The sequence below is a fragment of the Hibiscus syriacus genome, unplaced genomic scaffold (assembly GCF_006381635.1).
Source record: "Hibiscus syriacus cultivar Baekdansim isolate YM2019G1 unplaced genomic scaffold, ASM638163v2 tig00110377_pilon, whole genome shotgun sequence".
Classification (NCBI taxonomy): Eukaryota; Viridiplantae; Streptophyta; class Magnoliopsida; order Malvales; family Malvaceae; genus Hibiscus; species Hibiscus syriacus.
The window spans coordinates 1,034,937-1,054,658 of NW_024062711.1; the positions used below are offsets into that span (position 1 = coordinate 1,034,937).

The 19,722-nt window shown below is 33.9% G+C and overlaps 2 protein-coding genes across 2 annotated transcripts; one reads left to right on the top strand and one right to left on the bottom strand.

Annotated features, from left to right (window-relative positions):
- Positions 1–7,362: 7,362 nt before the first annotated feature.
- On the top strand, positions 7,363–9,990 carry LOC120121662 (beta-1,4-xylosyltransferase IRX14-like). The gene is made up of 3 exons (XM_039140977.1): positions 7,363–8,387; positions 8,463–8,996; positions 9,426–9,990. The coding sequence occupies exons 1-3, from the start codon at positions 7,651–7,653 to the stop codon at positions 9,427–9,429; spliced, it is 1,275 nt and encodes a 424-aa protein (XP_038996908.1). The 5' UTR covers positions 7,363–7,650; the 3' UTR covers positions 9,430–9,990.
- Positions 9,991–10,083: 93 nt separating this feature from the next.
- On the bottom strand, positions 10,084–12,366 carry LOC120121663 (protein RER1A-like). Its single transcript, XM_039140978.1, has 4 exons — positions 11,867–12,366; positions 10,613–10,793; positions 10,432–10,497; positions 10,084–10,324 (listed from the first exon to the last, which is right to left on the bottom strand). Exons 1-3 carry the CDS (start codon positions 12,235–12,237, stop codon positions 10,441–10,443), a joined length of 609 nt encoding a protein of 202 aa, XP_038996909.1. The 5' UTR covers positions 12,238–12,366; the 3' UTR covers positions 10,084–10,324; positions 10,432–10,440.
- Between the last annotated feature and the right edge of the window lie 7,356 nt (positions 12,367–19,722).

Consider the following 19,722-nt stretch of genomic DNA (forward strand, 5'->3'; position numbering starts at 1 on the left):
AGAAAATGGAGGTTCTTTCAGTTTATACCTAAATGGAGTCACGAGATTCTTCTCAACTAGTACTGGGAGCAGCTCTTCATATGTCATCGAATTTTCACCAATAGGGGTCTTCTCTCGGGTCATTTTATAAGGTTTGGCCCCACGATTAGCTGAATAAGAACTCACTGTATTGACATCGGCTCCTTTCTTAACATCAATATTGTCAGAGCCTCCTATCTTGCCATTCCTAATGGCGTTCTCAATTAATTCCCCGAAAATGACCAGGTCTGCAAAGTGCTTGGTAGCATTTCTTACCAGATGCCCCAGATATAGAGCTTTCAAGGTATTCACAAAGATAATTGTAGCTTCTTTCTCCAGCAATGGGGGTTGTACTTGTGATACCACATCGCGCCATCTTTGGGCATACTGCCTGAAGGTTTCGTTGTGTCGCTTTTACATGTTTTGCAACGTCCACCTATCAGGTACCAGTTCAGTGACGTGAAGATATTGTTCTAAAAATGCTCGTGCCAAGTCCCTCCATGATTTGATCTGGGACCTGGTCAAGTGATTGTACCATTTGATTATCGATCCGGTCAGACCATCCTGGAAGCAATGTATTAAAAGCTTTTCATTTTCAGTATAACCTGGCATTCTCCTGCAGAACATGGTAAGGTGGGCCGATGGGCAAGTGGTCCCGTTGTATTTTTTGAAGTCTGGTTCTTTGAACTTCGGGGGTAATATAAGGTCAGGAACCAAGCTTAGATCCATTGCTTCACTCCCATAGAATGCATTGACCATCTCCTTGGATTTTACCATCTCTTCTATATCTTTCACTCTTTGGATAATCTTTTCCCTTTCAACTAATTCATTTAGGTCAGGGACCTCCATATTAGTACAACATTCATCTGGCTTCAGCCTAGACACAATAGGAAAATCAATGGGGAATGAAGCTTCGACCTGATATTGTGGGTTCTCGACTGTGAAACAGACTGGCGATCTGATTTCTTGACACGTAGAGGTGTGCTCTGGAATGTGAACAAGTGTGAAACCCAGAGGATGTATAGGGTCCTCCACAGTGGTCTTTCCAGCAGTTAAATGTCCTCTAAACATTTCTTTCACCTTGTTCAATAGATCAAGATGAGAGTTTGTGATACTAGCTTCCATTTGTGTCAACTTGTTCCTCATTTGTTCTTGCATCTCTTTCTGTTCTCTCTCAATTTTGGCTAACTTATCCTCTATTTCTTTAAGCATTTTCTTTCGTCGTGCAGATAATAAGCATTCTCGCTACTAGTGTGAACTCGAATCACTACTATCGGAAACCTTATCTTATTATCATTATTTTAATAAATGAATATTTTAATGCATGACTCGGAAATGTACTAAGGAATGAAAGTATTATGAAAAATGCATGTATGCACAAGACATTGATCCAAAAATAATTGTTCCTAGAACAATTCTTAAAAAAAATGACAATGTCTCGGTACACTGGGGAAGTGAAAATATGGTCCATCTATAAGTCGCCTAGCTCCTACGAGCATCTGAGAACTGCATCATCTTCAAAGCTTCTACTTCATCTTCTACTTTAAGAAATCTTCCGAGCTGGTTCATGATCTTCAATTGTTGACTTCAGCATCGAACCATCTCGGGTCTAACTTGTTACCTCAGCAGGTATACGTTCGACTTCTCAGTAGGTAGACTCTTCCTTGATATTACTCGATCTACTACATTCCATAAATCTTTCGAGCTGGTTTGTGATCTTCAATTGTAGGCTTCAGTATCGAATCGTCTCGAGTCTGACTTGTTACCTCAACAGGCAAGTGTTTGGCTCGTTTTCTTAGTAGGTAGACTCTTTCTACCTACTCGATCTACATAGAGCATCTACGAAATCCTACCGATCCCAAAAAAAGGCATTGTTGTGGCATTATTTTTCAAGAACCTTCTAAATGATCAGTTATTTAAGGATCAATACCTTTGAATGATATGTCATGTTTATGCAAAAATGCAATAAGAGCATACAAAAGGAAATCAATGTTAGTAGAAATAAGACAACAAGAATCAAGTTAGTTGAGAAGATTAGTTCAGAAATGTAATTTTAGCAAAAAAAAAATAAATATGACTCAAAGTTGAGACTAAAAAAAAGGCATACAAAGAAAATTAATAATCCTAACTGCATGCGTTCTAGTTCTCCTAGGCTATCCACATGGCACTAGCGGGGTAGGCTTACTAAATTCTTTATATGAATCTGGGTTCTAGCAAAGGGTTCCCATGCCATCTTTACAACCTGCTAAGGTTGCCCCTGATTCTGGCCCATTACAGACTTGCGAATCAGGTTCGGCTCAGGCAATCACACCACTAAAAGCGTACCTCGGAATTGGTATCCGGATAGGCAACTTAGGGTGCTTTTCAGAGATACTTTGTCAGGCCCACACAAGGAAGCCTAATGCTCCTCGTGAGGTGTGACATTTCTCTCTACTTAGGTAAATCAGGTTTGAGCTCAAGTTCAGAGGTATGATATGCAACAATCCTAAATAATTCCACAAAAGTGTAAGCATTAACTAGATAGAAATATGTTTTTATTTCTTTTTTTGAAATAACATAATGAACCATAAATTAAACAAGATCAAACTCGTAATTTCCAAATAATAAATATAGGGTAACCAACTCGTGGCTCGACTCTCAATTTGTTTTAAAAAACAAAAGTCCCTAGTGGAGTCGTCAAGCTGTCAACACCATTTTTCGCCTGGGCAGGGAAAGAACGATACCGACTCGGGGGTATTCTCTTTGAAAATCGTTTCGAAATGTGAGGAGTTGCCACCAATCATTTAAGGTGAGATTGGAACACCATAAAAACCAGGTGATTTTAATAAAACATTTTATTTTTATCAAAATACTGAGTTTTAGGGTTTATAAAATCAAGAAATCAGGTTCGGGAGTCAGTTACGCATGGAGAAGAATTAGCACCCCCACAAGCGCCCAAAAATTGGTACATAGTTGATTACCCCATATTTAAAATCATAAATTTTGTGTTCGATCTTTATTTAATTTAAAAATCATTAAGGAGGCAAAGTTTGAAAATAGTATTCGTTTATTGAGACCGATATCATTCGCCCCAGAGCGTAAATGTCAGAGATCAGCTATTGTGCCTAATAACCGAACATTGCCTCATTTTTAGAAAAACATGATGCGGTTTTGCAAAGGATGTCGACTTATTTAGGGAATTACCAGTAGTCACCCCCTGACACGATCGCAGAGGATTTACTATTAACTTCTTAGTAAGTGAACAGTGCCTTTAGTTTTAAAAACAATGCAATCAAGAAAAATTTTATTTAATCCTAATTATACTAAAAATAAATTAAGGCTTTTTCTAACCTACGGTGTCGAATTGTGACAATTAAATAACCTAGGGACTTAAATCTAAAACGAAGGCTCTAATATTAATCCTATTTAATTTTAATTAATTACTGAATTGAATAACCGAAATGGTCCCTTGAGCGTTTACGCGAGGGCCAACTCGAATTATCCCCTAAATTAAAAGACTAGTTTGGAATCTAAACTAAATTGGAGGCTCTATTATTAATCTTAATTAATTATGTCAAAAATAAAATTCTAATCGAAATTCGGGGACTAAAAAGTCAGAAAACTAAAATATCGGGCTCTGAAAGATTTAAAAGAATAATGACCTAATTGCATAAATATAAAATAATAATGACTAAAATACAAGAAAATAAAAGTTAGTAACTAAATAATAAATAAAAAATGACCAAAATGCAAATATTAAAATAACAGTAGCTAAATCAAAAATTAACAGTGACTAAATTAAAATAAAACAACATCAGCATGCATAATCGGAATAAAATAAAAAAATGGTGACCATAGTATGAAATTCGCTGAAATTGGGAACTTATGCATGATTTACCCAGTAAAATATGTGAACCAAGCAAAAAGCCCCTTAGAATCTGGGGACCTTACGCATGATTTCCCTAAAAAAGTTTGAAATTTAAACCCCCATTTGCTTTTCTTTAAAAACGTGAAGGCCAAACAAAAAAAAACTATGTATTTCTTTCATTTTTTTACAGAACCAAACTCCCCTTCAAATCTCCTTTCCTCACTCCAAGTGGCCAAGAAGGCCAAGCGCCACCCCACTTCCAGGTACCAAGCTACGGACCACCATACGTGGTGGTCATTTCACCTTAAATCGACACCAACTATTCCACCATCTAACCGACGATACGACTACCCCGACGAGCACTCCGGAAGCAAGGTAAATGTAAAATCTATTTGAGTTGCGATTTCGGTTCTTTTTTATTGCTAAATAATCTATGTATTTCGAAAATAAATTGAGATTGCTTTAGAAACGAAATGTTTTTGTATTTCATATGAAAAAAATAAGAGAAGACGCCTTACAATTATTTAACTATCCTTGCTATTCGAATCCCCTACAAACAAACCAAAAACGAAGAAAAAAACCAAAAATAGAGCCAAAATGTAGAGAAAACCAAAGAAAAAAAGCTGGTTTTTCATTTCATTTTCGGGGGAATCCTCCGTTTCTAATACATGGGGGGATTGGGGTATTAATAACCCCAACCACTATATATTATAAAAAGAGTTAAAGAAGATGATTATTTCATCCCCAAATTTTCGTGGAAAATGGGAAAAAAGGGGAGAGTGATTTACAAGGGTGGTTAGGTGGTAGGTGAACGGTATTTGAAAAAATAGTGAAGGAAACATGGGATGGTGGTGGGGTTTGAAAAAATGGTGCTTACAACAGTTTATGAAACCATGTGTATATGGCTCGAATCCATAGTCAATCCCGATAGGAGCAGTTGACAATTGAATCCAACTTTTTCCATTATTTTCGTATCCGTAATAATGCGAAAGGAAAGCCTGGCTTCAAGTTGTTCAAGAATAGTGGCGTTGCTGAGTTTCTCTATCATTTGACTTAGGATTAGTCAGTTCCATTTCTTGATGCGGGCAGGGAAAGGATATAACTTAGTGGTAGAGTGTCACCTTAACAAGGTGGAAGTCATCAGTTCGAGCCTGATTATCCCTAAACCCAATGTGAGTTTTTCTATATTGCCTTGCTCCCCCACCGTGATCGAATAAGAATGGATAAGAGGCTTGTGGGATTGACGTGAAGGGGTAGGGATGGCTATATTTCTGGGAGCGAACTCCAGGTGAATATGAAGTGCATGGATACAAGTTATTCCTTGGAACTAATATAATAGAAAGAAAAGAACTGTCTTTTTTGTATACTTTCCCCGGTTCCGTTACTACCGCGAGCTTTACGCAATTGATCGGATCATATGATATCCCTTTAACACAACATAGGTCGTCGAAAGGATCTCGGAGACTCACCAAAGCACGAAAGCCATGATCTTTAAGAAAATGGAGACTAATCCATAGGAGGGGACGAATTATCGTAATTTGTTTTAACCCGAGACATAAACAAAGACAAGGATAATCTTTCTAGTCTAAAAAGAACTCCTTAAAAAAAAAGAAATTAATCTTAAAGAAAGCGATAAACAAATAAAAATAGAAGATATGTTTTGACATGAAATGGATATATCCATATATCTCTGACTTATCTTAATGAAATGATAAAATATGGCAAAACCTATTGTTATTTAAATAATAACAAAACCAGTAACATTTTTTTAATTGTATATTAAGGGTGACACACTGTAGAATTTCCCTTCTAATTAGTGTTTAATGACTTAATTGTATATGATGTCCCTAAATTATTATCTCTATTTTAAATTGATCTTTAAAATTTAAAATATTCTATATTAATTTTAAATTATGACATCATATTCTAAATTGATCTCTATAACATTCTATATATTATTAATCTCCAAACTATCAATATTATTGCATTTTGACAAAGGTAGTATCATTTCAGAGTTTTTCTTAACCTATTGACAACTTACATAATGTAAACTCAACTGCCAAAATCTAGGCCTTTAAAGGAAATAACATTCATCTTCATTATTAAGACTACTCAATAAATTTTAAATTAATTAATTTTTAACATGATAAAAATAAAACTTATTGAGTGTCAAATTAGCAAAATCAGTATACTATTATTATAAAACAATATTTGTGTAAAATAATTATAGTTAATAAATGTTATTATTTAATGCACTCTAAGTAATATATAACAAATAAAATTGAAATAATGTCAAATATTATTTTGGTAAACTTGAAATTATAAAAATAAATGAATAAAACATATAGCATAATTTTATGCTGTTTACAAAATAAAAATTCACGAATACTATACTTCAGATAATACTCAAATTAACTATACTAATTTATTTGTATCAAATTTAAAAATCTAAGTGGTTGGTTACGTTTGTTAAGATATGTTTCTTTTGAGTTTTAAATATTAAACTTTAAATTTTCTAAGTTATATTTTCAATTATGACAATAATTATGATTAAAATTAAAATTAAAATTAAAATTAAAATTAAAATTAAAATTAAAATTAAAATTAAAATTAAAATTAAAATTAAAATTAAAATTAAAATTAAAATTAAAATTAAAATTAAAATTAAAATTAAAATTAAAATTAAAATTAAAATTAAAATTAAAATTAAAATTAAAATTAAAATTAAAATTAAAATTAAAATTAAAATTAAAATTAAAATTAAAATTAAAATTAAAATTAAAATTAAAATTAAAATTAAAATTAAAATTAAAATTAAAATTAAAATTAAAATTAAAATTAAAATTAAAATTAAAATTAAAATTAAAATTAAAATTAAAATTAAAATTAAAATTAAAATTAAATTAAAATTAAAATTAAAATTAAAATTAAAATTAAAATTAAAATTAAAATTAAAATTAAAATTAAAATTAAAATTAAAATTAAAATTAAAATTAAAATTAAAATTAAAATTAAAATTAAAATTAAAATTAAAATTAAAATTAAAATTAAAATTAAAATTAAAATTAAAATTAAAATTAAAATTAAAATTAAAATTAAAATTAAAATTAAAATTAAAATTAAAATTAAAATTAAAATTAAAATTAAAATTAAAATTAAAATTAAAATTAAAATTAAAATTAAAATTAAAATTAAAATTAAAATTAAAATTAAAATTAAAATTAAAATTAAAATTAAAATTAAAATTAAAATTAAAATTAAAATTAAAATATATCATAATCAATATAACTTGAAGATTTAATATTTTGATATTTATGAACTTTGTCTCCATAAATTTTAATTTTAATTTTAATTTTAAATATAAATATAATATTATTTAAGCCATCTTTATTTGAAGCAGGGTAATTAATTGACTCAGCAAATTCAACCATATAAATATATTTTTGTTGAAAAAAAATTTGTCAAAGAAAAACAGAAGCTATGGTAATGCCGCCTAAATCATGGGGCCAATGTCTGTGTCTCCAACCCTGTTTCTCTTTCCACTCTATCAAACATAAACACAGAGAAGACAGAATTTAAACACCAAATCAAAAGCAGGAAACTCAAAACAACCCTTAAATCAATTCATCCCGTAATTTCCAAGTAATCATGAGGAAACCCTTTCTTTAATCAACTCCTTAAACACACCCTTGGCACCAAATTCAACCCACCACACAAATTTTGACAAATAATTTCATCATCTTCTTCTTCTTCTCTGTCTCCGGAGCTTCGGATTGAGGTCGAAAATGAAGCTTTCGGCGTTGCAACAGAGCTATCTCAACCGTCGAAGCAACAGCTTCAGATCATCGGGACCGCTGGATTCTTCTACAGACAGCTCCATCAAATCACCCTCTGCAATTTTCTGGCTCCTCCTCCATTGTCTCTCTTGCCTAATTAGCTTGGTCTTCGGCTTTCGTTTCTCTCGTTTGGTCTTCCTTTTGTTCTCCACTTCCTCCACCAACTTATACACGTCGCCGTTTCACTCCTCTTCCGAACTCGCCAAAACGCTAGATTTCCACTCCGTTCTGCCCACCAAGCCCGTCGGCAACATTCCGTTACCGTCTCTTAACGATACGGCTGCCAATTCCCGTGTGGTTGTCGGGCGGCACGGGATCCGGATCCGACCGTGGCTGTACCCGAACCCGGTCGAGGTCTTGAAGGCGCACCGGATTATTGAAAGAGTTCAAACGGAGCAGAGGTTACAATTCGGGTTGAAAGATCCCAGGAAGATAATCATGGTCACGCCGACGTATGTACGGACTTTCCAAGCGCTGCATTTGACTGGTGTGATGCACTCGCTAATGCTGGTTCCTTACGATCTGGTGTGGATCGTTGTGGAAGCTGGTGGCATCAGCAACGAAACGGCATCGCTTATTGCCAAATCCGATTTGAAAACCATCCACGTCGGCTTCATTCAACGGATGCCGAATTCCTGGGACGAACGACATAAATTGGAGTCCAAGATGCGGCTTCGTGCTTTAAGGTAACCATGCTTTTTGGAATTAAGTTGTCAGAAATTTAGAATTGATTCCATTTGTTGTGTTTATTTTGGTGGCAGAATTATAAGAGAGAAGAAATTGGATGGAATTGTAATGTTTGCTGATGATAGTAATATGCATAGTATGGAACTTTTTGATGAGATCCAAAATGTGAAATGGTTCGGGGCAGTTTCGGTTGGAATACTTGCTAACTCGGCTAGTAACGATGAGATGGTGGATCGGAAGAAAGGGAAAGACGAGAATCCTCTCATGCCGGTTCAAGGTCCAGCTTGTAACGTGTCTAATATGTTGGCGGGGTGGCATACAACTTTGCCCTTTGCAGGGAAAAGTGCTGTTTATATTGATGATAGAGCAACGGTGCTGCCTAGGATGTTGGAGTGGTCCGGGTTTGTTTTGAATTCTAGATTGCTTTGGAAAGCTGGAGATAAGCCGGACTGGATTAAGGATATCGACGCATTGGATGGGGATATTGAGAATCCCTTGGGTTTGCTTAAAGTCCCTTGGGTGGTGGAACCACTTGGAAGCTGTGGACGTCAAGGTTTGATCTGGTGGCTTCGAGTTGAAGCTCGTGCTGATAGCAAGTTCCCACCTAGGTGAATATCTCATACTACTCTCCTTATATTTCATATCTGCACAATCAAAATGATCAATATTAGGAAATGGGGGTGGTTTGTGATTGCTAAATTATTGTGATTAGGTCTTAAGTCATGGAAAGTTATAACTGTTATAAGACTGATTGTAGAGTAAAAAACTTAAATATCTGATACTGATGGAAGCAATGTAGGGAGTAGCATCGATGGATGCCAAATTAAGCATCCTTTCTTTCAAATTTTAGTGAAATATTCACTGCTGGCTGGTTCATTTCTGAAACTAAGTCGCCTCATTGGTTTCCTAGCATTCAAATGGTTCAATTTGGCGAAACAGAAAATGTTTCCGGTGATTATGATTTTTCTCTTGTATGCATTTCTATGCCTTGAACCATGCGAGTTATGACTTAACTAATTGTTTTGAACATCATACAGTTAGCCAATCGACCCACCTTTGGAGATCACTGTTCCGTCAAAACGCACTCCATGGCCAGATACTTCCCTCGAACTCCCAAGAGCCAACAGTCGTGCTTGCTACAAAGACACGGACATCCAGATCAAAACGTCGAAGTAAAAGAAAGCATGATGAGGCAAGAGCAGACAGACGCACGGGCTTTCGACAAAGCATTTTGAAACAAAACTAAAATCTTTAGCTGGGAATCTATACCATGCCTGAGTTGAAACAGCTGCACTCTGAAATTTGATCAATAATGGGGGAGTGCAGATGGTCGTATCAGGTGTTGGGTACATATTGATAAGCACCTCTCACTGAAGGCAAGTTTATACATGAATCTCTCTGTTCTGAGTTCTTGACTATTCTTTTGTTTCTTTTTTCCCATCCATAGTTTCTTGGGGTGCTTGATTATGTGCTTCATTTAGGAGGTATGTAAGCCGAGTCGTTGGTGTTTTTTCTCTTTGATTTTCTAATTTATACATAAATCTTGTAATAGGGACTATAGAGTTGTGTTCAGTAGTTGGTAGATACAACAAGAATAATAAAAAAAATTCATTGTGTGATGCAGTTTGATTCGCTGATCAAAATCCAGATAAACAGCTAATGAAACTAATAAACAGAGAGTATACCCATAGCCGATCTCACAATTATTTTTAATCTAAACAAATATGAAAGTTATGAATTAATAATAGGGTATTTCTTCAAGTTAAAAAGTACAATTCAAAACTATTGTTTCATTTAAACCAACTTCACTGCTTGATTGGGTATTATCTAAATTAAAAATAATTGGTAATTGGATGAAGTTACAGGCGACGAAAAATGTTGCAAGTCCCTTCAATACAAAGCTTTCTTTGTCGATCACTAAACTTCACCACTACACCTGAAAGTTACACCCAGTGAAGCGAAAATTAACATTCAATGTGCAACTGACGGTCTTTTAAGAGCACTTTTATTACCAGCAAATTCTACAGATATATATATATATACCTGAGGAATTTAATCCCTGAGAATGTTAGTGCTTTCTGTTGAAGATGCCTTCTTGCCATCGTATCTCTAACAAAAGAAACAAAGAACAATACAATTAATTATGCAATTGAATATACAGAGGGAAAATGGGATACTAGATACCCTGCCTGTCAGTAGCAAAGACAGATGGATTCGGAAATACCTGTTTCCCAAACGAGAAAGGAACGTATTTGTATTTGATCATGTGTAGTATCTGTCTCCTCATTGTTAGGATGAATAACATTAACCAATAGAAAAGGAGTATTGGCCAAAAGACGGGCACATCAAACACACTGAAGAATGTCATCAGAAAAGCAATGCAGAAGGCCTTTGTAATCGAGTACCTTCACACAAAAGGGCCACATAATAGACAAAAATCTTAGCATTCAGCATAATATTTCTGAAAGTCAAGAACTAAGTTTCATGGCACTCTGCATACAGCTATAGACAAAGAACAAGAGAGTCGAGATAAAGAAGAAGCTGCTTGTTTCTCCCGATCTTTGTTTCACATCAAGTTCAAAAAGGATTTAACTAGAGCGTAGCCCACTATGTTATTAGGAAACCTTAAAGTCAAAGAACCAAATTGGACTCATTGACCTGGATTTTCCCATTACTTCCATAACATGGTAAGGCTTCCCCTCAAAAAGAACACTTCACAACAAAAGTTTCTATACAGACACCAACCAACAGACAAATATGAATATGTGATAAAGCCTATATTAAAATGCCAAGCTCCACTTGACATGTACCTTTGAATGGAAGGAAACATAGAAATTTCTAATCATTCTCATGGACTTCTAATGTACGAGCACTGACATTCAAGAAATATGTTATCCCGACACTTATGTTAGGCACATAGTCAAAATATACGTACAAAGGTACAATCCTCTAAATAAAGCTTAGAAAAACTGAATATACTTGTGCCCGCTAACTACATGTAGTCTGGGTAACAATGAAATCAAAGGGAGGGAGGCGGTTTTGTGTTTGGGGGGGGGGGGGGGGAACTAATTTCACAGGTTCAGTTTTCAGAAGTGGCTTATAACTCGAAATACTTGATTCCAAATCCTTCAGTTTTTCATTTTATAATAAGAATTCATTATCTCTTCATTTACCAGCAATGATAAAAAGCTTTCAACATTATATTCTTCGCCCATAGTGGCTTGCAAATTATTATTTATTATCATCATGCAATAAAGGCCTCTTTCTTCAACTTAATTGACCTTTCTGAAATTCTTCGCAAGATTCAAATCAGTACTAAATTAAATTATCCTAAAATTAGGAATACTATTAGAAAAGGAGACAATCTGTCACCTAGCAAGTTTCAATCACACAAAATCTCTCTAATGATTCAACTCAATGAAACATAATTCAACATTGATAACAATCATTTTATGAAATCAAAGCCATTAAAACAGACCAGAATTTGAATTCGGGTAGTCGCCGAACGAAAGGGCGAAACTCATCTGATCCGCGGGTGGGGAGCGTAGGGCCATCCTGCATCTCGGGGTCCACCTGAGGAGAAAGAAATCCCATCAATAGATTCAGCAAGTAGATGCCGAGGCCGTAGGTGATGATGTAGAACCCTTGCACGAAGTACACACGAACGGCGTAGATCAAAACCATCAGCAGACATCCGATCCAACGGTAGAGAACGTGCGGAACCGTCTTGTCCAGGAGGTGCTGGAACCGCCGCGATACCTCGAAGGTCCAGCGCGATATGGCTGCTGCGGGAGACGACGGGGATAGATCGTCACCGTCTAGGGCACCGCCGCTTGGTCCGGTCTCCATCGGAGGACCCTCTTATGAAAAATACAAGCTCTTATTTTTCTAATCCTAAAACAAGTTCCTTCCTTTTCGTCCGTTTTTTTTTTCTATTGCCTTTTCCTCAAATAATATCCGTCTTCTTCATAATAACAAAATATTGCAACGCTTCTTCGACCATCTGATTTTCGGCTATCATGGGTTTTTTTTTGGTTCGGTCATATACCGGTTCGTTTAAAACGGATGTACTTCTATAATTTAATTGGGATCAATTTTAAGAAAAAATATTTAATGTAATTATAATAAAAATATTTTATCAAATTTAATATCATTATATGTTATATTTTAACATAAACCAAGCGACCCCAACGGTGAAGAGATTTATTATTATTCATTGAGGTTTTAAGTTTGAGTACCACATAAGCAAGAATATGAACGTTCATTATTAAATGATTGAGGGCTAGTTTGGTATATCTTTTGGAAATTAATTTTTAAAAGTGTCGTAGAAACGAATTTTTAAAAGTTTTGTACAAAAGTGCAATTTAAAATATAACTATTTGAGATTGTTGTTAAAAAATAAATTTGAAAATATAAAATGTTCATTATAGACATTATGTTGTAAATTAAAAATATATCATTTAAATTATATTTACACTTATATTTGAATCATATTAAACTATAATAAATTCAAAAAGATTATTATTATATATGAATTATATCAATTTAAATATAATAAAAATATAAAAAAGTAAATAAAAATATAATTATAATAAAAATATATTTTATATAACTCATTAGTAATATTTTAATATATAAATAGTGAATTTTATTTAATTTTAAATAATTAAAATAAATTATTAAAAGTAATAAATTATTTTTTAAGGATGTTAGTATTAAATTATTAAAATTAAATGTAAATACATAATTGAGTGGAGCACATGCATTAGTAAGAGTAAAATTATAATTTGCTTACAATCGTAAAGTTAAAAATAAAAAGCTAGAAAACATAGCTTTTGCGATTGGTTTGAAACCACCGTTTCCACCACAATTTTTTTTTTACTTTTACTCATTTGGCATTGATTTTTGCGGTCAAAACAGACTTTTTCAAAAAGTGTTTTGATGACATCAAATCAAGAATGACTTACTGGTAGTTGGGAATGAATACAAGTAGGGGTTGGGCTTTCATGGGTTGGGATAAGGTGTGTCGTGCCAAATGGGATGAAGGTATGTTTGGGATCGTCGATAAACTCAATGGCGCAGCGAAAAAATATTCCGATGATCTCACCAATGATTCATGTATGAAAATTCGAATTCGGGAGGAAGAGATGCGTGATTTACGTTGGGTTCCTGGAAACAACAATTCAACAGCGCAATCACGATCAGTTCGAGTCACAAGCCTCCACAAAACCGTCTCAGCCTCTACTTAGTTCACCCGGTTGAGAGAAAATATTTATATTTTCTCAAAAACTGTTTTTGAGAATTTCATTTAAAAGTGGTAGAGCGACTGCTAGACCATATTATCCTGTTTATATCAAGTTACCCTAACTTTTATGGTTTTTCTTCCAAATTTATTTATTCAAAAATTTATTATTTCAAATTTATTTATATTAAAAAATTATAATCATAATGACATTCTTTTAATATTTTTATGAAATTTGGGATAATTGAAATTACATGTATATATCAAATATATATTAACTTCAATTATATACTTCATTCATGTATGTTGAGTTAATCGATCGAAGGAATCGGCCAAGAGGGGGGTGAATTGACAATTAAAAATTTCGGTGGAAGCTTTTGCAGAAAATTGAAAAGATTTGCACAGTGATTTAGAGTGGTTCGACTTTCTCAACCAAAGTCTACGTCCACTACCTTAGCTATCCACACTAAGGATTTTCCACAAATTCACTAATTTGTCTTTCTTTTGAGGACAAAGAGTAACCTTACAAACCCTCAAGAATTATACCCCAAATTCTTGAGAAAAACTCTCTCCCAAAGAGAACAATACAAATTTGCAAACTTACAAGGAAATCCTCACAAGGTAGATTGTTTGCACAATTCTAGAACAAAGAAAAGAACACTCAAGAATAAATACAATTGAGCACAAAAGTGTTCTTGAAAGCAAAATGAATATTGAATGAAAAATAGGCTTGAAATGCTCAAACTTGAGATTTGATGCTTTCTCTTTGATTCTCTCTTGATTCTAGTTGCTTGATGTTTCTTGTTGTTGATCAATGGCTTCTAAGCTTGCTTAAATACTCCTTGAATCAATTCTGAATGTTGGTGATAATTAGTGGAGTCAATAGAGCCGTTATTGTGTGAAAATAATTAATTTTCTGGGTGGGAGCGTCTCATGCATCGATGCATGACCATTATGCATCGGTGCATCAGTGTAAAATTTCAAATATTTTAACCGTTGGACTCCTAGTGCATCGGTGCACTAAGAGTGCATCGATGCATGAAGTGCATTCGATGTTTGAAAAATAGCCTGGTGCATCGATGCATGGATTGTGCATCGATGCATCAAATGCATTCGATGTTTTAATTAAATCAGAGTGCATCGATGCATGGAGAGTGCATCGGTGCATGGAATGCATTCGATGTTTCAACTTATTCATTGATGCATCGATGCATGGTATTGATGCATCGATGCATGGTATTGATGCATCGGTGCATGCCTTTGAAAAATTGATTTAAGGCTTGATTTTGGTTCAAAATACTTTGTGAAAATTGTTTCAAAAATAGTTTAAGTACAAATCACAATTTTACACATTTGGTAAGGATTAAAATTGATCTTCAAAGACTTGGAGTAATAATTTGATATTCGATAAATTGAATTGAATATAAATTGTAGAATCATTTGTAAAAATCTTAAAATTCATTTAACTTAATTTGTTATATCAAAATATCACAAATGTTTTTTAACAATCTCCCCCTTTTTGATATAACAAAACACTTGGTAAATTTTAAGATTTAGAAAAAAATATTTTTGAAATCAACTTTTGAAAAATTACTCCCCCTTACTATGACACACATCTTCTCCCCCTTTTTGTTAAATCAAAAAGACTCTATAAAACGTTTTAAACAAGAATGTTTTGAAAAACTTAAGCCAATTGATTTATTAATTATAAGCTTCTAAGATCACAATCAAAAGAGAGGTTAACCATTAGTTTCATACATCAATATTCATATAACATGCAATGGATAATTGGTCATATATGTCTAATGATGCAAAGATAAGAAAATTTAACCAAACCAAATATATATATATATTAAGTTCAAGCATTCATAAAATAAGTTCAAACATCCATCAACCAACAAAGTTAAAGTATCCAAAAACAAACAAACCAGAAATATCAAAATCAATCCAAGTTTTAAAATCAAGAAAGCATGACAAGAAAAACAAATCTACTCCATCAGAGGAGAAGGATAATGAGCTCGAACTTCAAGAGTCAGAGCATCCATACGATCACGCATCTCCCTCTGAAACTCAGTAATCTGAGACTCCATGGAAGCAAATCGTAGATCAAACGCCTCTAAAAAAGATCGAAAATAAGGTGGTGTTTGATCTTCTTGCCGAGCGGGTTCCGGTGCATTAGCTGGATCGTCAATATCTTGAAATATCCCTTGAAGCTCGGGATCGAAATCTGCAGCCAGAGGAGGAGGAGGAGCACGAGAAGAACTAGCTCCCGGAGTTTGTTTATTTGGTCGGAAGACCCAAAAACCGGTGCGTTCATCTTGAACCCAATCCGCTTTCTTTAAAGAAGTGAGATTGATTTGATTTTGGAGAGGCATGTGAGTGTCGAGAGAAATGTCTAGACCAAATTTGATAAACATGTTACTAAGTAGACATCCGTAGGCTAATGTTTCAACATGTTTAGAAGGGACAATGTTTACGATGTCTACTAGTTGACTAAAAATGACCTGTCGAAGATTTATTTTGATTTTATTTTTAATACAATACATCCACCATAAATCCTTAGCACGTAGAGTAGAGTACCTACCAACAGAAGGACGAAACCACCAAGAAATAATAAAATGAAGGAAACGGTCGTGATGGGTTCGAAGGGTATTGACACTAGCATTAGAGGTATAGGGATAAACCACAGATTCTTTTTCGTCAAACACACCATCATCATCTAACCCGAAATGAGAAGCAATAGTTGCGGAATCAACAACAATGTACTATCCTAGAAGATAGGATCTAATTACGATGGTTCCACATTGGGTTGATTTTGAATACAGACCGCATTGGAATAGAAAATGCGGACTAATTGGTGGAAGACGATAGGTTGAAGCGAAAATAGTTTATCAAACTTCCATTGTTTAAGAATTGGGAGGTATTCAAAGTCAATTTTGTTCATGGCTTGAAGTGAGGGAATACGTTCTTCCCAAATTCTATAGGATTGGAATGACTCAATGTATCTATTGTAAAGGTCGTTTCTACGACGCTCTGGCATATTGAAACAGGAACTCAATAGGCCACTAGAAGTTTGAGGAACGAGATTAGGAGGTAGAGGAATGGAAGGACGATGTGAAAAACTAGAGGAAGTCCTAGGACGTTTAGGATTAGACATGGTAAAGGAGTCAGAATAAGAAATATAACCTGCAAATTGAAAACACATGTATGTACAATAATCAATCCCAAAACTCAATTGAGTCCTCAATAATTCAAGGTTCTCTAAACCGAATCCAAATGGGCAAGGTTTTGAAAATAATGTTTGTAAAATTATAAGATGTATCAAAAACATCAAATTTCAAAATTAATTTTAAAATTTCAAAAATTTTTTATTTCGAAAATAAAAAACATCTTGAAAATTTGTGAGTTTTTGATGAAATTAGTTGTAAAATTGAGTTTCTAATCATCAAACAATCAATGCCCGATATAATGTTCATCCTATAACTAATCAGAACTAGTTCTAAAATCAAAAATCAATAAAGTAGAGGTTTTTGAAATATTACCTTGAAAATTTCGGATTGAGAGGGATGAAGAGATGTTTTGCACGATTTGATGATAAAAGCAGGTTTGGGAGATGAAAAACTTGAAGAATCCAATGAAAAATCGTTGATTTTGAGCAAGAATGGAGTTTTTAGGTAGAGAGGGACGAACGGCTGAGGGAGTGTTTAAAGGGTTTTGAGAAAAATAAAGAGAATCAGGGTTTTTAACCAAAAACCCGACGGATGCATCGATGCATAGTCTTGTTCATCGATGTACATTCAAGGCATGCATCGGTGCATCATGCGGATGCACCGATGCACATTCAAAGGGATGCATCGATGCATTGTTAAGTGCATCGGTGCATTAAGCACAAAAATGTCAAAAATCCATTTTAAACACTTAAAATGCTAAATTATTTGGCTCTAGTGGTATTGGCAACTCATATATCAAAATTAATTATGTTCAATCAATCAAATTAATCTTTAAACTTTATTTGAACATAATTTTAATTTTTACTAAGAATCATAAACTCCCCATAACTAATAGCAAGAATGCAATCAAAGATTATTATTATAAGCAATTTTCAATATTTATTAAAAGTGCTAAAATTATTTTAAACACTAAGTGAAGATAGGTTAGTTAAACCTAATTCTCTCCTAAGTGTCCAAAATCTTTCCTTATCTAAGGGTTTTGTAAAAATATCCGCTAATTGGTGCAAAGTATCAACAAATTCTAGAGCTACATCTTCCTTAGCGACATGGTCTCTAATGAAGTGATGGCTAATTTCAATATGTTTAGTTCTAGAGTGTTGGATGGGATTTTTAGTGAGACAAATAGCACTAGTATTGTCACACTTGATAGGAATAGTACTTACTTCAATTCTATAATCTAAAAGTTGTTGTTTCATCCATAAAACTTGTGCACAACAACTACCAGCTGAAATGTATTCTTCTTCAGTGGTAGATAATGCAACATAATTTTGTTTCTTTGAAAACCAAGAAATTAGCATATTTCCAAGGAATTGGCAAGTACCGGAGGTGCTTTTCCTATCTAATTTGCATCCTCCATAATCCGCATCTGAGAAGGCATGCAAGCTAAAGCTAGAGTCTCTAGGATACCAAAGTCCTATACTAGGAGTGTCCTTAAGGTATCTAAAGATCCTCTTAACAGCTAGTAAATGTGATTCTTTAGGACATGATTGAAACCTAGCACACAAGCAAACACTAAACATAATATCCGGTCTACTTGCGGTTAGATAAAGCAATGAACCAATCATGGATCTATATAATTTAACATCCACACATTTACCTCCTTCATCCAAGTCAAGCTTTGTAGAAGAACTCATTGGAGTGGCATAGGGTTTCTCATTTTCCAATCCAAATTTCTTGAGCATATCCTTGACGTACTTAGCTTGATTGATGAAGATGCCATCTTTTCTTTGCTTGATTTGGAGTCCCAAGAAATATGAGAGCTCCCCCATCATGCTCATCTCGAACTCACTTTGCATTAGCTTAGAAAATTCTTGGCAAAGAACATCATTAGTAGAACCAAATATTATATCATCAACATAAATTTGAACTACTAATAAATCTTTACCTTTTCTCTTTAAAAACAATGTAGTGTCAACCTTTCCTTTTGAAAAACCTTTTTCAATTAAAAAATTTGACAATCTTTCATACCAAGCTCTAGGAGCTTGTTTTAAACCATAAAGAGCTTTTGTCAATTTTAAAACATGATCCGGAAAATTTGAATCTTCAAAACCTGGAGGTTGTTACACATACACTTCTTCTTTTATAAAACCATTTAAAAATGCACTTTTAACATCCATTTGATATAATTTAAATTCATTGAAACATGCAAATGCTAATAACATTCTAATTGCTTCCATCCTAGCTACGGGAGCGTATGTTTCATCATAGTCTATGCCTTCTTCTTGAGTATAGCCTTGAGCAACAAGTCTAGCCTTGTTCCTCACTATATTACCACTTTCATCAAGCTTATTTCTAAATACCCATCTAGTACCTACAGTAGTTTTATTACTAGGCCTTGCAACTAATGTCCATACTTTACTTCTCTCAAATTGATTTAATTCTTCTTGCATAGCCATAATCCAATGTTCATCTTTTAATGCTTCTTTGATGTTCTTAGGCTCTATGCATGAAATAAATGCAACATAATTATAAATATTTCTAAGAGAAGATCGAGTAGTTACCCCTTTAGATGGATCACCTATAACTTCACCATCCTTGACATAGTTGTACTCTCTTGGATAAGATACTTCCCTTTCTTCAATGGTTGGATTCTCGAGGGGATCATGAGTTTCCTCATCCTTTGTTTCTTCCTTTGATGATGATTCATGTCTAACGTCATTTGTATTTACAATGCCTACATCATCATTAACACAAGAATCCTTCCTCGGAAGGGGATTATCATCAAAAACAGCATGTATAGACTCTTCTACAACTAAAGTTCTTTTATTAAATACACGATAAGCTTTAGAATTTAAGGAATAACCCAGAAAAATTCCTTCATCACTTTTAGCATCATATTTGCCAAGGTTTTCTTTACCGTTG

What these genes read in the sequence shown, in the direction of transcription:
- LOC120121662 (XM_039140977.1), top strand. Translation starts at nt 7,651, where the DNA reads ATGAAGCTTTCGGCGTTGCAACAGAGCTATCTCAACCGTCGAAGCAAC. An exon ending in ATGCGGCTTCGTGCTTTAAG is followed by an intron (nt 8,388 to 8,462) that starts GTAACCATGCTT and finishes TTTTGGTGGCAG; the next exon opens with AATTATAAGAGAGAAGAAAT.
- LOC120121663 (XM_039140978.1), bottom strand. Translation starts at nt 12,237, where the DNA reads ATGGAGACCGGACCAAGCGGCGGTGCCCTAGACGGTGACGATCTATCC. An exon ending in CTACCCGAATTCAAATTCTG is followed by an intron (nt 10,794 to 11,866) that starts GTCTGTTTTAAT and finishes TTTTGTGTGAAG; the next exon opens with GTACTCGATTACAAAGGCCT. An exon ending in CTTTCTCGTTTGGGAAACAG is followed by an intron (nt 10,498 to 10,612) that starts GTATTTCCGAAT and finishes TTCTTTTGTTAG; the next exon opens with AGATACGATGGCAAGAAGGC.